Source organism: Danio aesculapii, chromosome 8 (genome assembly GCF_903798145.1).
Source record: "Danio aesculapii chromosome 8, fDanAes4.1, whole genome shotgun sequence".
NCBI classification, from domain to species: Eukaryota; Metazoa; Chordata; class Actinopteri; order Cypriniformes; family Danionidae; genus Danio; species Danio aesculapii.
In genome coordinates this window covers 21307145-21326703 of record NC_079442.1, presented here as the reverse complement: position 1 = coordinate 21326703, position 19559 = coordinate 21307145, and the positions used below count along the sequence as shown (strand labels likewise).

Sequence of the window (19559 nt, the reverse complement as noted above, 5' to 3'; positions counted from 1 at the left end):
GACAGTCTATAATCTTTATTAATGCTGTCAAACAAATTATCGCATTCAAAAAAGTTTGTACATAATGGATATACTGAAAAAATGTCACATTACATGCCACCTTTTCTTCCATTTTTTCAGCCAGTTTCTTGAACTATCTCTCCTTTATGAGCAAAAACTTTTGGAAGTCTATAAAAGCAGCTTGGCATTTCTTTTTTTGGCCGATTTAAACAATTATAAATACCATAAAACAGAAATCAATGATGTCATGTGAAAACAAACTCTTCAAATCTTCTAGTTATCGTCAGTTAATCTGTTTCATAATCCCAACCAATAGCGAGCACATAATTTTGTGAAACATGTACAACACAACATGTCGGCATCACAAGTACAACACCGTGTGGTCAAAGTGAGCAACTGAGCAAACTGACCACACTGGAAAAGTTGTTCATATGAAGATAAATAGGCAAATGTATTCAAATACAAATAACAGACAGTGTTACAATGTTTTGTGGTATTCATTCTGTGTTATTTAATCTTTTATTATAGGAAAACAATCCTTTATTCATAGATAATATGACACTGTAAATATCATTAGTGTGAAAAGGAAAAAAAAATGGCATCATACTTCCCTGAAATTTTCAACAAATGTGTACCAGTCCTACACAGATCATCTAAAAAACCTTGTGTATTTCCTGTTTTCATGTGCCTTTGACAGGTTTTACTGCATATATATATATATATATATATATATAAATTCTATAATATTCATTCATTCATTCATTCATTTTCCTTCAGCTTAGTCCCTTATTTATCAGAGGTCACCACAGCGGAATCAACCACCAACTATGTTTTACGCAGCAGATGCCCCTCCGGCTGCAATCCAGAGCTGGGAAAAACCCATACACTCTCACATTTACACACACTCATACACTATGGCCAATTTAGTTAATTCAATTTACCTATAAAGCATGTCTTTGGACTGTGGGGGAAACCAGAACACCCAGAGGAAACACATACCAACATGGGCAGAACATGCAAACTTCACACAGAAATGCCAACATGGCTTAGCAAGGACTCAAACCAGTCACCTTCTTGCTAAGACGCGACAGTGCTAGCCTTTGAACCACCGTGCCACCAAATTCTATACAGAAAAAATAAAACGTTAAAGTTTTTTTCTTTTTTGCTCAATAATGAGAAGTTATGATTAACATATCATACAGGAGACACCTACTAACTTTAGTTTTGTGAAAGTTTCATTCTCAAGTCACTGTGGTATCCAGGAAGTTGACAGATGTAGCTAAATTATTTCTAACTGCCAGAAAGAAAACAGAGTTCAGAGATCTCATGAAGGAGGAGGCAGATTATTAAGGCAGACAGTACGCACGTTTAGTTAGCATGATCAGTCAAGTTCTCTACTCACAGATATACTGTTTAATAGTCTTTTTTTAAATATGTTGCTAAATTTTCAGTGTCTTAAATACCATAATGGGTGAAATGGGTGAATTTTAAAGAAGATTTTAAAAAGATTTAACTCTGTGGTTTTATATCTCACAGTTCAAAACCTCAATTTAATAATAATGATGTGACTATAAATTCACAATTGGAAGAAAGAAAGTCACAATTGCAAAACATAAACAAAATGTGGATGAAAAAGTGAAAAATGCAATAAAAATTCTTTAAATAACTAGAATGTGGCAGAAACAGGGTTCCATATATAAGAGATAACAGACAGTACATGACATTATAATAAGATATTTTTGTTCCTCTTTTGCAGGTATAAGGGCTTCATAAAAGACTGTCCTAGTGGTCAACTTGATGCAGCAGGTTTCCAGAAGATCTACAAGCAGTTCTTCCCCTTTGGTGACCCCACCAAGTTCGCCTCATTTGTCTTCAATGTTTTTGATGAGAACAAGGTGAAGTGCAATCATTGTTACGGTCTTATACAAAAGATTTTCTTTGGGGTTGGAGACATTCTGTCTGTCTCTTTTTATTTAATTGTTTATTTCTCTCTCTTTCTCTCTCACTTTCTTTTTTCTTTTGTCATTGACTAGTAGATTGTCTTGGTGATGGAAGCCCTAATATTATTACATGAACTACACAACTGACTAAACAAAAGTTTAAAAAGGGAGGCCTTCGTTTTTATTTGAAGGACTCAGGACTTTTTTTACTGTTCCATGACACATGAAACTAATTATAGATCTGACTATTTGAGACTATCCACAACTTTCTTATAACCTATGAGTAGGCCCACACGGAATCTGCGTGTGCAGAATTCCGCAGATTTTTAGCCCATCATTATTTCTGTTGATTTACTCGTGTAAATGTGTGTGAATTTATATTTATTCAGTTTTTAAATTAATTTCAGTAATTATATTGACTAATATGAAAATATTCATATGAATTATTTACAATACAGTTTGTAAAGTCATATTTCTCTCTTTTAGTAGAGATATTATATGAGAGACTTGCTTTGTTTACCAAATAAAGTGAATCTAATTGGATTTGCATTGTAAACATTAAACAAAAGTTAAAAAGGTGTTTTTTTTATTTCATATATTTAGTTTTTAGTTATGATGCTCCCAAAATCATTCCACATAAATCCGCCGATTTTCAAGAATATTCTGCGCAGAAATAGCAGAAAATGTCAGCAGATTTGTCTTTCTGTTTGAAGTAAACAAGCTGGACGTGACACTCTTTCATTCAACAGACAGTCATTCAAAATGCAGTGATCCAAACTTACTAATGGGAACACAACTTCAACAAACTTTTGTCTTTGTCTTTTGGGAGGTGGTGAAAGTATTTCATCGTTGAAAGGAACACTGATTTAGCTTTAGGCTGTTTATATTTAAAACACTCACGTTTAAAGGTTCAAGAAACCCTCGAGTGCTTTTTTAAAGATTTTAAGTGTTGAGCATCAGTTAAGACAATGTTAGCACCTGTTAGCTTTAATTGTGGATAAACATGGAGAATTTTGAGCTTTGTGAGCTAATTTCATCTTCTGGGTATAAAATAATTTAAAATCATCCAGAGATGATGTGTCAGTTTCTCATTAATATTCATAGCTGAGCTTTCTTATCCTATGAGAAGACCCTGCTTCTTAATTATTCATGAGTGTATGTGCTTTCCGATGACAGACCTGCCAAGCTGTGAGAGCGCAGCAACTCACGGCACATAGTATTTAGTCGTTCATAAAGGGTTGTACAGTTTTTGTTTGTTTCCATGATCCACAGGGTTTATTTATTGGCTTTCCAGGTGATGCTGTCAGGGTTGATACAGCCAACCGGTTTGTGTGCAGCAAGCATTTTTGTCGAGAGAACTGTCCAAGAATTGGAAAATGGCAGACTTCAACTTTTTCGCCTATCCGTGCTGCTGTGTTCACCTATGTTAAAAATCATACAGATTACGTGCAGGGCTAATGGTTTAAATTACAAGAGACCTGCTGTACTATCCACTGTGTCTGCATTCAGATTCGGGAATTCAGGAGGAGAGAAGTCCTCCTCATTTAGTGTTTATATAAACATTATTATCTTTATAATTATATAACAAATTGTGGTTATGTGTAGCCTATATATTATATGAAATTACGACTAACCTATCGTATATGTAGTAGGGCATTAAATTCCTTATTTCTTTGCATTTTAACTTTGTAAACTATAAAATCATGGGTCTCCTTACATTTTGTGTTTCCTCTTTTTCCCCTGCTCTGCCGGCCATACCCACTCTTCCCACTGCTCACAGCGCTCCACGCCCATGAGTGGTTTTGGAAAAAATTCAGAGGTAGACTTGAAATGAAAGAGGGGGGTTACATGACCCTTTAAGCCTGAATTAGATTAGGTTGGTTATATGTATAACCAGTACAATCTCATTGCAATTCGTAGCTTTTTTTTACAATCTCATTCGTACAATTTAGTATGATTTGCTCATCCCCCAATGACGGTTGGGTTTAGGGGCAGTGTTGGGTGCCACACCTTCTTTTTAAAATCATACCTTTTTTTATAACTGAACATGTATGAGTTAGCCATTAACTGACAAAACGTAAAATAGTGCCATAATGACATCTCTCATAAAGGTTTGCAACTTTACAAAGTGTACAGTGATTCGAAAACACTTAGCCTCTTTGCTAACTAGTGCACAAAAGACTAGTAGTACACTACTAATTCTGCCTCACTGAAAGTTTTATCTACATTCTTTTCTACGGTTGTGCCCTACGAAAACATGCATAATTTGAATTAATCACTTTTATTAGCATATTTGTGATTCACAGGTGTTTTATTTACACTTTTGAATGCCATTTCAGGAAGTTGATCTATGCTCTGTCAACTTTTGCTTTTTAAAATTTAACTACACTGAAAAAAAATTATTCAAAGATGATTCCTTGGATTTACTCAATTTTTTTACGTTAAGTGGTTGTAAACTATTTATTTGTGTTGAATTTAGTTGAATATTGCTCAATTTAATTTGTTTGTTTAAATTCAACATGCAACACTTTTTTCAGTGTATACAGTTTAACAAATTGACTCTTATTGACATCTTTTGTTGCTTAAAGCAATATTTGTAAAAGAAATATAGTATGTAAAAACCAATATTCATTCTCTTTTCAGCTTAGTCCCTTTTTTAATCCGGGGTCACCACAGAGGAATGAACCACCAACTTATCCAGCACATGTTTTACACAGCGGATGCCCTTCCAGTTGCAACCCATCTCAGGGAAACATCCATACAACTCATTCACACTCATACACTACAGACAATTTAGCTTACCCAATTCACTTGTACCGCATGTCTTTGGAATGTGGGGGAAATCGGAGCACACCAACTCAAACGCAGGGAGAACATGCAAACTCCACACAGAATTGCTAACTGACCCAGCAGAGGCTCGAACCAGCGACCTTCTTGCTTTGTCTAAAAAAGACCCAATAAAGTATGTGAAAATCTGTAATATAGCAGTACTGGCAACTCATTCAACCGGCAACTCGACTGTTTTTGGACTACAATTAATATGACTATCCCATGCAATATATAATTTCAAAAAGCTGCTAAAATATCCATCAAATCTTAAATTTTCAACATCTCAAGTTGTTTGCGTTAGCGATTAAGGTCCTAAAATGCACTTCAAAAGCATAAATAAACTGAAAACCCCCATGAATCACAAACTACGGGAAACTGCTAATTAACTGATTTTTTTTGCAGTGTATATTTATCATTAATCATTTATAAGGTCTCCTAGACTGAAGGCAATTGCCAATGTTGGTAGGAGACAGTGAGAGACCTCAGGTTTTGCAACAGAGCACATATGTGTATGGTTGGGAGGTGAAAGGTTAATTATTCCATCTCTCTTGTGAATTGAGCCTTGGTTCCCATTATTAATTATTCATTAGCCCCATTGTGTTATCTAAGCAATCTGTAATGTGATTAGGAGCCAGTTAGCCTTGTCAGATAAGAGTTGTCTGGCAGTCATACTACTTTCAGCAGATCACACACACATTCAAACAAGCCCTTCTGTACAGATTTTGAAGGATACTGCTGTTGGTAGTGAGATGCAATAGTCTTGGCCTTTGTTTGCTCTTTGTGGTAATCTCAGATTTATTCAGAAGGGTCATCATTGGTGTTCTGGAGAGAGCATTTGTCTGGTCTTGCAAAAAGCTTCAGTAACGTCTTAAACACTTTCAGGCCCTGATTGCACCAGATATTAAAATATGTTTTCAGTAATTCGATCAAGTGGTCCGCTGAGCTACATTACCCTTTCAACAAGGAAAGGGTGCGTCTTTTGTGTTCGCATTTTGTTAAGATCCGGTACCTTAGTTTTATCGTGCTGTACATCGACTTTCATATTGTGACACAAAGTACTAATGAATGAACAAACCGATGTAACTAGACTTAAAGTATCTGCAAGCAGGAAAGCAAGTGAATGAAAAACATGTGCATGAATTTCGCTCCAATCATAAAAAACATGTGTTGCGACATTGTAGCAAAGTACTATTTGCTGCCATGTGAAGGCAAAGTGGAGTAACTTCACATTTTTGCAACTTTGAAATGTACGATCAATGTGTGATGAATCTACGTTGGTCCCGTAGCATACAATCACACCAGTGTGATTAGAACATTCAGCACATCAAGTGATCAGCTGCTAAATTCAAATCTGCTTTCCTGCTATGGTTTGCAGGGTGCCGGAGGAAGTTGTGCACTGCACTTGTCATGAATCACAATTTATCAGTGTTTTTTTTTTTAATGTGTTAATTGTTTTAGGTTTAAACATAATATATATATATAGGTATTAGCAATAACATTTATTGTTTGTAAAATACTTGATGTCTATGGAGAAGGTATTTATTTATTCGCTTTATTCACATCAGATACAGTACACTACTTGTTAAGTCACTAGAGCATTTACTCTATTCTTCACCTAGTTAAACAACCACTTGCTTTCATGTGTTTAAATTTCTTAAAATATAAAACATTTTGTTGCAGTAATATTTCAAACTACACAAAAAAATTATTCAAAGATGATTCCTTGGATTTACTAAATTAGTTTAAGTTATGTGGTTGTAAACAATTTATTTGGGCTGAATTAAATTTCATGCAACATTTCAGACAGATAATATAAAATGCAAGTGCAGACAAGAATGTAATGCTTTATGTTGTGGAAAACAAGTCAGACCACAATGAAAAGCATCATTAAAAGTGAGATAAAAGGTGGTATAAATTGCAGTCTTCCAAAACGTAGTGCTTGAAATAGTGGAAGCATTGTAGGGCAGTAACAATAACTTTTGTTATTGTTCTCCATGACAGACTACACCACTAATGTGACTCATATGGAAGGGAGGCAAGAAGTTCAGTCACCTAGAGTTTGCCTGAGGTGAACAGGAAATGCAACAGTTTGGTTTAATGAGATCTTGTGGTCTGTGTTTGAATGCAATACATGCTAGAGACAGGCCTACAGAAGGTACTCAGAAACTAGGAAAGATTTCTAGTGAAGGTGGGATTTTAGCTTGATTCATGTTCCATCAGGAAGCAAGATAATTTAGCATTAGCCATAGGATTTTGAGTTACATGTAAATAATAAAAATAATTGTAAAATTAATTCGATTTTTTTCCAATCATTTGTTTTTGTATTTGTATATTTATTATTTTCTGTTATTATTTATCCTTATACTGTATGAATGTTGTGCTTTCTCTATGGTCTCTATTGAAACAGTTAAAATCTGATAAAATAGTTACTCTGAAACCTAAATTATTTCCCAGTAATGGGTTGCAGCTGGAAGGGCATCCGCTGCGTAAAACATGTGCTGGATAAGTTGGCGGTTCATTCCGTGTGCGACCCTTGATTAATAAAGGGACTGAGCCAAAAAGAAAATGAATGAATGAATATTTAAATTAGAGCTGCTCAATATATTGTTTCAGCATCGATATCACAATGTGAGAATATGCAATAGTTAAAGAATCATTGCCGTTTTGAGTTGTGATTATAATTAAACAGGAAATAGTTTAACAGCAATAAAAATTAACTCTACTACAGTAAACAGGTATATTTTTAAGGCATCTGACTGTCTAAGATTTCATGCTAATTTAAACCATTTGGACAAAATTGGTCGTTTAACAAAGATTAATTGTATTCCTATTACTATGAAGAATAAACAGTGTTCATTTGATTACATTACATTGTTATTTTACATTTTACCTCAATACTCTTATATCCAGAAATCCATAAAGCACTATTTCCTTTGTATCTTTGTTCTGTTGTATCCAGTTATGTTTGTAATTTGTTTATTATACTTTATAATAAACACGCTCCCTACAAAGTTATTTAATATCTTATGAAATGACATTTATATCACAATAAAAACAAAATATTGCAATGTTTTTCCCCAATAGTGTGCAGCCCTAACCTAAATGTAACCTAAAATCTATATTTTGTGATTCGTGGGCATTTATTTATGCATTTGAATTGCATTATGAGAACTTTATCTCTACTCTCACAACTATTGATATTAAAAAAAATTTGTTTGGTTGGTTATGTAAATTATGGTACAATACCAGGTAGTGATCTACCAGTAGTTATTTAAATAAAAGTGTTTAACCGCAAAAAAATCAATATACATTTTTCAACTTCAAAACTGTTTTAGAGATCAAGGTCCCATAATGGAATTCAAAACCTATATGCAGTAAATTGAAAACACCCATGAATTGCAACAAGCTGTAGGGTACTGTTAAAGGGCCATGAAACCCCCCTCTTTCAGTTCAAGTCTACCTCAGAATTAAAAAAAAAATGCTTGGAAATTGGTGTGCATCTCTGCGAGCAGAGAGAGGAGTGGGCATGGCCAGCAGAGCAGGGGAAAAAGAGGGGAGTGAACAACTGTTGTCAGTTGGCTCACAAAATGAGACACAAACCATGAGGAGAGCCATGATTTTATAGATTACTAAGTTAAAATGCAAAGAAATAAACAGTATTTAATTCAGTGTCCTACATTTGATATTCATAATTTCATATACAAATAACCACAATTTGTTATATTATCATAAAGATAATCATGTTTATATAGAGTAAACACTATAAATGAGGAGGACTTCTCTCCTCCAGAATCCCCGGGACTGAATGCAGACACAGTGGAGAGCAGTGCAGCAGGTCTCTTGCCCTGTCTATTCCAACCATTAGCTTTGCTGGAGGATTTTAAACATAGGTGAACACAGTAGCACGCATATAGACGATGTGTCTGAATGGTAACAAACTGAACTGATAAAAGACAAAATCTGCTATTCTCCAATTCTCATACAGCTTTCTCGACAAAAATGCTTGCTGCAAACCAACGGCTTTGCTGTATCGGCCCTGACAGAATCACGGGGAAAAACATGCAACAAAGTGTAGCATGCACAGACGCGGTCTTACTCAGTCACTGGGTCTCACAGTTTGGCAGGTCTACCTTGCCTTCGGAAAACACGGGCTCTTATGAATAATTAAGAAGCAGGGACTTCTCATAATATAAGAAAACTCCGCTATGAATAATAATGAGAAACCGACATGTTATCACTTCACTTGCAGATTCACACTACGTCAGATTTTTAACCCGCCCCTAAAGTCATTTTAAACCGTGAAGATGAATTTAGCTGACAAAAGCTCAAAATTATCTAGTTTTTCCCACAATTAAAGCTATCAGGTGCTAACGTTGTCTTAACTGATGCTCAACACACACAAATCTGTTAACCTTTAAAAAAAAGGGCTTCAGGGTGCCTTGAACCTTTAATAAACGGTTTTACAGTGAAGGTTAGGTGTTTTTTAACCTGTTAAAACCTTGTTTTTTTACCAGCTAAATTAAATGTATCATATGTGATGCTACAGCACAAAGTTATCATGTGAAAATGCAAGGGTGGTGAATGCTTTTTAATAGATATTTCTCCTTGCTTGTCTAGAGTGAGCCCTTGACATAGTCTAGTTGCTGACATGCATAATTACAGTTTTACATGCTATTTTGTTCTGTGCGGGTCAAGAACAGTTCAGTCTGAAACAATATATTGCAAACAGAAATAAACTGCTAATCAGTCAGGGTCACTTGGGTGTTAAAGCCTATTAGTAGAACAATGCTTGGTGGGATCATTTTGTTGTCATTGTAAGTGCCTCTTCAAAGCTTCCTTATGCCCACCAGCTCCATCTGAAGATGACAGAATGCACAGGCATGAATCATACAGCAGGGTTTGAACAAGCACACTTAATTGTTTTTACACCTTGAGGTTTTAAGGAATGTTTTGTAAGGTTGTAAAGCTACAGAACACAAAACTCCATTCATTAAATTAACCCAAGCTCAGGAAAAATACATGGTTGTGTGTAATAACAATGGAATGACACAAGGAAAAAGTGCTGAACTACTGACAGGTATTTAAGACTTTATATAAAATACTTTTTTTTTGTGATGGGAGCTTAAGGAGGACTCTCCTGTGGAGAAGGAAGTCACATGCATTGCTCAGGTGTGAGTTTTTTCCACAGACTTCAACGGTGTCAAAATTCTGAAAGTTCTGTGGGTTTCGTCTATCAAATCTGTTTTTTATTTCTATTTTCTTTTGGATTGAATCAGGCGATTGGCATGGGGCATTCTATAGCTTGATTTTCTTTCTCTGAAACCATTTGAGAGTTTCCTTGGCTGTGTTTTGGATCATTGTCTTGCTGAAATGTCCACTCTGGTTTCATCTTCATCATCCTGCTAATGTAGATGTTGGATTGAAGCAGCGAATATTAATTTACAATGACGAAGGGCAAAGGGCTGACAGATTTCAGCTGCTGTCTGGTCTTTCACTGCCTAACTACAGTTCCCCTTCTTCATGTGTTCAATAATTTTTCAATGGGTCATTTCATTTTATTTCACATAAATTCATTTGTAAACGAATAAGTAATATTGTTTTCTTTACATATGTGGATTTCTTTGGTTACTATCAACATATGGTGGAAAAATCAACTCAACATCATCTTTAGAAAGACGTATTCTGAGAAAAATGGCATGTTCATTACTTATTTTCCCTGCTGTATATTTAAGTGCATATACAATCTTTTAATGCACTACAAGCTAATGATTTTGCAGCTAGTTTTGCTTTCTTGCAGTGCAACAGTTGACCATTTTTTTCAGTTATGACATGTTAGGTCTCCGAATCCCTGAACTGAATCAGCAGTCATGCAGACAGAGAGAGAGAGAGAGCTTGTGTGAGAGAGAGATTGTGTGTGTGCGTACAAATGGCTCGGGCACATCTTATAGCTTATATAACATGTAGCTACCTCTTTGCAAATATTTTGGAGCATATTTGCGAGCTGGTTAATTCCCATCAGTTCCCTGGTGAAGCACATCAGTGTGTCTTCAAGATTTTGCAAAGGAATGAAGGCTCTGTCATCTTTCACTGAGTCATAATTTCTGCTAAAGTTTGTGCATTCATTTCTAACTGTAATCAAAACTGTTCAGAAACTATGTGTGTATGTTTAACAATGTTATTGCACTTTTATTTGCACAATTACATTTTTTGCCTAAGTTATTACTTTTTAACAAAACAACAGCACTCCAACAGCATTCCAAGTTCCAACAGAGTCTGTTCTTTTAGTGCGGTGCACATTAAAATGCATTAGAAGCCTATGTGTGGGATAATGTGTATGTGTTTATTATTATTGTTTCACCAGCTTCAAATGTTATTGACATCATGAATGGGCATCATCAGTGGTTATCAGCTGATAGATATGGGCCAGTAAGGGCCTTCTAGTAGGCGCAGAAGGCTGTTATCATCCATCCACATGTTTAATCAGCTATAGATCACATTCGGCTGTGGCTGGAAGTTAACAAGAATTATTTATATTATTTATTAATTGTATTTTATTAACATTTAGCCCAACCCAACTTTAAACCCAACTGTCACAGTAATGTAAAAACAGATTCGGATCTGAAGTCTTCTCTATTTGTATAACTGATTAACCATGTGGATGGATGAAGACCCCTAGTGGCCCATATCTATCAGCTGATTCCACTGATAACGCTCATTCCATTGAGTGATAACATTCGAAGCGGATGATTATTTTTATTTGACATTTTTCTTTGCAAATATCTTCGGATATTTAACAACGGAATGTGTCATGTAATGGATGGAAGTGGCAGCCTGTAGCCCTGAGGAAGAACAGAGGGTGGGACAGGAATAGCAGCCCACTGGCCCATTTTACTCTGCCAATCAACAGAAAGCCTCTGGCTAACACTTTACATTAAGCTTCTCTACTTTAAAATTAGTGCATTAATTTCCATGAACAAACCAAGCTTTTACAGCATCTATTCTTTTAGCGTTCTCTTTTAGCTAATTCTTAATACTGTCTTAACATACACAGATGTTTGTGTTAAAATGCATTAGATTAGATGTGTAGGAATGCAAATGAATTAGATTAGAAGATTAGATTAGATGTGTGGGAATGAATTTTAAACAGATTAATACATTCAACGATAATGTTAACTTATACAACCATATTGAAAGGTTTTTGTATTTTGGGTGGCACCATGGGTGATTGGTAATTCAATTTCTGTTTTTTTTTTTATTCTACAGGATGGACGAATTGAGTTCTCCGAGTTCATTCAGGCTCTGTCTGTGACCTCACGTGGGACTTTGGATGAAAAGCTCCGCTGTAAGCAAGTCTTTGATTAATAATCATTCATGTGAGATTCAGTCAAAAAAGAAAGATGTAAATTCCCTTGTGAGGTGCTTCATAACATGGGAATCACTAAAGTACAACATTTCTGCATTTGCTATGTAAAATACACAGAGTCCAAGCTCAAAAATATACAAAATGTTTTAGATTTTTGTTGATTATAGAATGTTATAGATTTTTTGTTTGAGATATTTTGAGGTGTGCTTTTTAAAATATCTTTATATAGCTTTCATTCATTTTCTTTTAAGTTTTGGTTATTTTATCATTTTATAATTGTATATCATTTAAAATTATTTGTATTTTTATACGTAAAAAGTAATATTTGTTTTATTTAGATTTTCTGTTTGAGTTTTTTTTGGTGGGTCGTTTAAAAAAATCTTCATAAAGCTTTCATATACATATACATTAAGTTTAGGTTATTTTAGGATTTTAGTATTGTATATAATTTTACTTTACTTTACTTTACTTTACTTTACTTTACTTTACTTTACTTTACTTTACTTTACTTTACTTTACTTTACTTCCAAGTCACTGTATTTTGGGAAATATTAGTTTCTTTCAAAAAAAGTTGCTTGGTTTCATATTTTATTATCAAATGCCAAAACGTGGTGTGCCGTGGAGTATTTCGAGACCATTGGGTTTAGTAAAGTTCATCAAAAGAAAAAGTGCCTCAAACTTTTAACACCTAAGTAGTTTCCTCTCTGAAATTAAACAGATGCTTTCACAAATATGTTTTGGGTACCTCCTCTTCCACTGTTGACTCGTCACCCCAGGCACTGACCTGTGTTTGCACTGGGAGTTTTAGGATTGCCTCTTTATGAGAGGAATGAAGTAGGACTGTATGGGTGGGACATCCAGGAGTCCTGTAGTGAAGACAAAACCAAAGATGGCAAGATGAAAGAGTCACTCCTCACTGTTATAATTGCTGTGCAATTTTTGGGCTCATACAAAGCAAGCCTTTATCGCTAGATCCTGCATCCATCATCTGTTGCAGTGCTGATAAGCTTACATGTCTTCGCTCTGCTAAATAGGCTTTTCAATTCATAATTGCTAGAAATGAAATATAAAAATTTCAACATTATTTCCAATGCTGCTTTTTCAGGGTTTCTATTATGCTCAGTGGAATGTGTTGGGAAATATGTATGCAATACAGTTTCTATAAATATGGTATCATACATGTTTTTAAAACATTAGAGGTAAAAAAACGTATTATGAAAATTATTATATATACTTCAAATATTTATTTTATTTTATTTTAATTACATTTTTATGTGCATTGGGTTTTTATTTAATTATATTATTTTAAAATATATATATATATATGTATGTATGTATTTAGTCATTTTGCTAGGGCTGCACAATATATCGTTTCAGCATTGATTTCGCAATCTGCGCATCCGCAATAGTCACATCGCAAAGATATGCAATGTCAAGTCTGAATTATACAGTAGTTGATTAGGAGCCACAGAATCATATTTAAATACTGTGTTTATGCAAAAAACATTTCTTACTTAGAATATTTGTCTTGTTTCTAGCCCACAAATCTACATTTCAAGTCTAAAATAAGATTATTTCACTTACCCCACTGGCATATAATTTCCTTAAAACAAGCAACAAACTCTTAATTTTCACATATTTCTTCTGACGTTGAAAACTAAACAATATTTTTACTTGTTCTAAGATTTTTTTGATATTTGGACTAGAAATAAGACAAAAAGTAAGAAAATCTATTTTTTGCATGATTATTATTCAATTTCTGTACTCGAATACTGTTAGGCTCCACAGAAAACCATCAAATAGAGCTATTCAAACCATCTACTGAAACTGTATTCATAGCACAATGTTTATCGCAGAAAAATAAAACATCGCAATATCAGATTTTTCCAATATCGTGCAGCACTACATTTTACTAAGCCTTTTACTTTTCAGTTAGTTGGCAAAGGACATTTATAATATATTTTGTTTACATTTTTAAATAGTATTAATATTAATATTTGTATTTAATTAAATGTTTAACAAAATACATTTAAAATATATATTTAATTTTTTTTAAAAGTACTTTTAAGTGTTTCATGCTCTGTTTGCAGAAAGTGTAATACTATTTCTGCACACGCTCACTGTTGCACTTTTTATTACACGCTTTAGGGGCCTTCAAGCTCTATGATCTTGATAACGATGGCTATATCACTCGTGATGAAATGCTCAATATCGTGGATGCCATCTATCAGATGGTGGTAAGTCACTTCATTTTAACTGCAATTACAGTCTGGACATATGCCATTTTTTTAATAAGTGAAGCATCTCTCAGATGACTTTTTTGTTTTTAAGGGAAACACAGTTGACCTTCCTGAAGAAGAAAACACACCGGAGAAAAGAGTGGATCGCATTTTTGCCATGATGGATAAGGTATGGTTACTTTTTTGTTCTTGACTCCAATCACACTGATCATATTAATAAGTCAAACAAAAATCTAAAATAAAGTGATTATTAAAGTGATAATTCAATCAAAAATTACAATGTAATGACCAAATACCATAGCCTCAAATTGTTTCTTTCTCATGTTGAACACTAATAAATATATATATTTGGAGAAGCATTGGCAACCAAACAGTTAATGATCATTTTTGGTTTCCATAGTAGGGAAACAGAGCAAATAGTCAATGGAGATTGTCAACAGTTTAAAAGAACTCTGAAAATAAGAAAAATAAGACTAGTGCTGGTCACACCAAGGGTGCTAGATAATAATATAAAGACTTTGTTCTAAAAATCATTCTAAATGTAAAATAACAGCAGACCATAAAGATGTAGAGAAACTATATCATTGGGATTGCTTTCAGAACATTTGTTTCACATGTAATAAATATTAAAACACTGACAGCCATTCAGAATCCATTAAAATATAAATGGCTCATGCAATTTAAAGCTACAGGTGACATTCTGGAGAAGCGCTACTTGATGTTAAGCCTTCTTTTTAAAGATTATTTCAAGATAATGACTCGTTTGAAAATCACTGGTTATAATATGGTAAATAATATTAAAAATATATGGATTTTGGCAAATTAAGGAATAACAGTTGGCAAATTGAAGAATAAAAGTATACCTAAGTATACCTTAGGTATCCAGTGCTAGTTTCCGCATCTGTGTGTTGCTTTTCTTTCAAAATGCTTGGGAAAACAAATAATTTGTATTTAATTCCACTACTACATAACTACTACTGACTGTGATTTCTAAATTCACTGTTTGAATAGAAAGACTGCGCAAGCTGAATTTACTGGACAGATGCTCTAGAAATGTAGCATTCTGGGGCCATCTGCTTGTTATAAGGGCATAATGGAAAAAGAAAAGTTACAATTTTAAAATAAACAGATAGTTATCACATTAGTGAGGACACAATATACAGTTGAAGTCAGAATTATTAGCCCCCCTTTGAATTTTTTCCTTTTTCAAATATTTCCCAAATGATGTTTAACAGAGCAAGGAAATTTTTAACAGAGCAAGGAGTATGTCTGATAATATTTAAGCTAGAATAAAAGCAGTTTTTAATTTTTTAAAAACCATTTTAAGGTCAAAATTATTAGCCTCTTTAAGCTATATTGTTTTTTGATAGTCTACAGAACAAACCATTATTATACAATAAGTTGCCTAATTACCCTAACCTGCCTAGTTAACCTAATTAACCTAGTTAAGCCTTTAAATGTCACTTTAAGCTGTGTAGAAGTGTCTTGAAAAATATCTAGTAAAATATTATTTACTGTCATCATGGCAAAGATAAAATAAATCAGTCGATCAAATGAGTTATTAAAACTATTATGTTTAGAAATGTGTTGAAAAAATTCTCTCTGTTAAATAGAAATGGGGAAAAAATAAACAGGGGGGGGGGATAATTCTGACTTCAACTGTATTTCCAGTTATATTTATAGTTATCATGCATAGTGTGAATAAGCAATAAATGTTTTAACTGATTTCACCATCAGTTTTTCTCCCTCATATTATTCCAAACATGTATGACTTACTTTCTTCTGTGGAACATAAAAGAAGATGTTTTGAAGAATGTTATTCAAGTCAGCGGTTATGGTTCCTATGAGGGCGTGGGTGTTTTTGCACAGCTGAAAATGCCAGTGCTCTTCTAAAAAAATCGCTTAGTTGTGAGCACTTCTGCAATTGTCATAGCATTTTAAAAACTGTTGAACACTCGCTTTATGTAAAATGGATGTTCAGCGTCTTGCCATGTTCAAGGTGTTCTTAAAAAATGGCACTAAAATAACATTGACAACAACTTAAAAAATATGCTCAGTTCAAGAAAAAAAAACGCTTCATTGGACAAGCGCCTTTAACATCCATTGCATGGACAAAAAAATTACCATAGGAACCTAAACAGCTTGGTTAACAGCACTCTGCAAACTATTTCATTTCACGAGTTCACACTTGCAATAGTTTCAGAATAAAGCGTATTTGGCGTGCTGTCCGGGGAGAGGGCTCTGAGCTCGGGGAAGACACCCAAACTCGAGTTATTCCTCTTATCAGGAAACAGAGAGGAATTGGGATTCGAGCGAAGTATCTAGCCCGGCCCCAGAATGCTCCCCCCGGGATTGTAATGCTTAAGAGGTGAGGTGACGGGGTGGTGGAAGGATGCTAAAGTCGTAAGATGCTGCAGGTAAGACAGCTTTGGTATATCTAGAGGTTTGGTCAAGAACTGTTGGATAATAGAATAATTGTCAATGACGTATTTGATACTGAAACTTCTGCGCGTGCTCCTCCCGAAATTTGTTTATAAAACATCACTTCACGAGTTCACAATTGCAATAGTTTCAGAATAAAGCGTATTTGGCGTGCTGTCCGGGGAGAGGGCTCTGAGCTCGGGGAAGACACCCAAACTCGAGTTATTCCTCTTATCAGGAAACAGAGAGGAATTGGGATTCGAGCAAAGTATCTAGCCCGGCCCCAGAACGCTCCCCAAAAAATTGCTTATTTGGTTACAGGACAGCAGCCAGACAAGTGTGTGAGCCCCCCAAAATTTGCTGATCTTTAAAATTTGGAGGGGTGCTGTTGAGTTGATGGTTGTGCGTTGTAAGGTGTGTGTCTCGGCAGGAGGCAGTTACTGCATTGATGGTGATGCATTAAGTGTCTCCAGCAGGAGTGATCGCTCCCACAGGAGATGGGCGTCTCCCGTGAGAGCGGTCACTGCATTAGCATTGGTGCGTGGTGAAGTATGCGTCCCCGTTATAGTTGTCGCTGTGCTGACGGAGGTGTATGGTAAGATGTGTTTCTCCAATAGGAATGGTTACTGCACTAGCAATGGTGTACAATAAGGTGTACTTCTCCCATGGGAGCTGTCACTACACTTGCAGTGGTGCATAATTGTAGGGTGTACGTCTCCCATAGGAGCGGTCACTGCGCTAGCAGTGGTGCATGATAAGGTGTACTTCTCCCATGGGAGCTGTCACTGCGCTTGCAGTGGTGCATAATAAGGTGTACGTCTCCCGTGGGAGCTGTCACTGCATTTGCAGTGGTGCATAATAAGGTGTAAGTCTCCCGTGGGAGCTGTCACTGCACTTGCAGTGGTGCATAATTATAAGGTGTACATCTCCCGTAAGAGCTGTCACTGCACTTGCAGTGGTGCATAATAAGGTGTACGTCTCCCGTGGGAGCTGTCACTGCACTTGCAGTGGTGCATAATAAGGTGTACGTCTCCCGTGGGAGCTGTCACTGCATTTGCAGTGGTGCATAATAAGGTGTACGTCTCCTGTGGGAGTTATCACTGCACTTGCAGTGGTGCATAATTATAAGGTGTACGTCTCCCGAGGGTCACTGCACTTGCAGTGGTGCATAATAAGATGTACGTCTCCCATGGGAGCGGTCACTGCACTTGCAGTGGTGCATAATAAGATGTACGTCTCCCGTGGGAGCGGTCACTGCACTTGCAGTGGTGCATAATAAGATGTACGTCTCCCGTGGGAGCGGTCACTGCACTTGCAGTGGTGCATAGTAAGATGTGCGTCTCCCGTGGGAGCTGTCACTGCACTTGCAGTGGTGCATAATTATAAAGGTGTACGTCTCCCGTAGGAGCGGTCACTGCGCTGGCAGTGGTGCATAATAAAGGTGTACGTCTCCTGTGGGAGTTATCACTGCACTTGCAGTGGTGCATAATAATAAGGTGTACGTCTCCCGTAAGAGCGGTCACTGCGCTTGCAGTGGTGCATAATAAGGTGTACGTCTCCCGTGGGAGCTGTCACTGCACTTGCAGTGGTGCATAATAAGGTGTACGTCTCCTGTGGGAGTTATCACTGCACTTGCAGTGGTGCATAATTATAAGGTGTACGTCTCCCGAGGGTCACTGCACTTGCAGTGGTGCATAATAAGATGTACGTCTCCCATGGGAGCAGTCACTGCACTGGCAGTGGTGCATAATAAGATGTACGCCTCCCGTGGGACGGTCACTGCACTTGCAGTGGTGCATAATAAGATGTACGTCTCCCGTGGGAGCGGTCACTGCACTTGCAGTGGTGCATAGTAAGATGTGCGTCTCTCGTGGGAGCTGTCACTGCACTTGCAGTGGTGCATAATTATAAAGGTGTACGTCTCCCGTAGGAGCGATCACTGCGCTGGCAGTGGTGCATAATAAAGGTGTACGTCTCCCATAGAAGCAGTCACTGCGCTTGCAGTGGTGCATAATAATGAGGTGTGCTTCTCCCGTTGGACCGGTTACGCGGATGCTGTATTAGCATTATTAAAATATATTATACAAAGTGTATTTCGAAGGAAGTGCCTTGTAAATTATCAATGACGGAATGTGTTGCGAGATGTGGTGGGATGGGCTCTAGTGGATGTGAAATTTTTTATCCTAGAGGGGTTTTTAAATAAGGGTTTGATGGTATTTTCTAATGTAAGAGTGGTCGGCTCAAATGTAGCACTTAAAGGCCTGTGAGGACCAGCGTCCGAGTGTTTGGATCTGCTGCTCTGATAGACCATTTTGTGCTGCAGTGGTGGCTGCGCCTATTCTGAAGGAATGGCTGGAGAAATTGTCGGCTGGAAAGCCCGACTTAATTAGGATGCATTTAAGATGCTTCTGGAACCAGAAACGAGTGACTGGGCGATTGCTATCGTCTGTAAAAAGAGGGTCTGAAAGGGAAGTGGCTTGTGATCTCCTAATATGTGAAAATGCTAGCAGTGTTTGGTATGGATGGATAGGTGATTGAAGGTTGAAAATGTAAATGTAATGGCCTCTTTTTGCTTGATCAGTTTTGCTTTGTTTAATGAGAAAAGAAATGGTTTCGTTATCCAGCGTTACTAGATCGGATATGGTGGGATGAATGTTTGGGTTGAACCCAGATGTAATGGTGAGTTCTGAACACCTTAAAAATCCGAAGAAGGCTAAAATAAACATGGCGTCAAGAGTACGTGCTGTGTGGATTGATTCGTATCCT

The 19559-nt window shown here is 36.2% G+C and overlaps 1 protein-coding gene across 1 annotated transcript in view; it reads left to right on the top strand.

Moving 5' to 3' along the window:
• Positions 1 to 19559, top strand: part of ncs1b (neuronal calcium sensor 1b) — a 117098-nt gene that overhangs the window by 66327 nt on the left and 31212 nt on the right. The window contains exons 3-6 of the mRNA XM_056463401.1: positions 1757 to 1895; positions 12033 to 12111; positions 14281 to 14369; positions 14464 to 14541. Coding sequence (XP_056319376.1) covers positions 1757 to 1895; positions 12033 to 12111; positions 14281 to 14369; positions 14464 to 14541 — 385 coding nt within the window. The remainder of the gene's footprint in view (positions 1 to 1756; positions 1896 to 12032; positions 12112 to 14280; positions 14370 to 14463; positions 14542 to 19559) is intronic.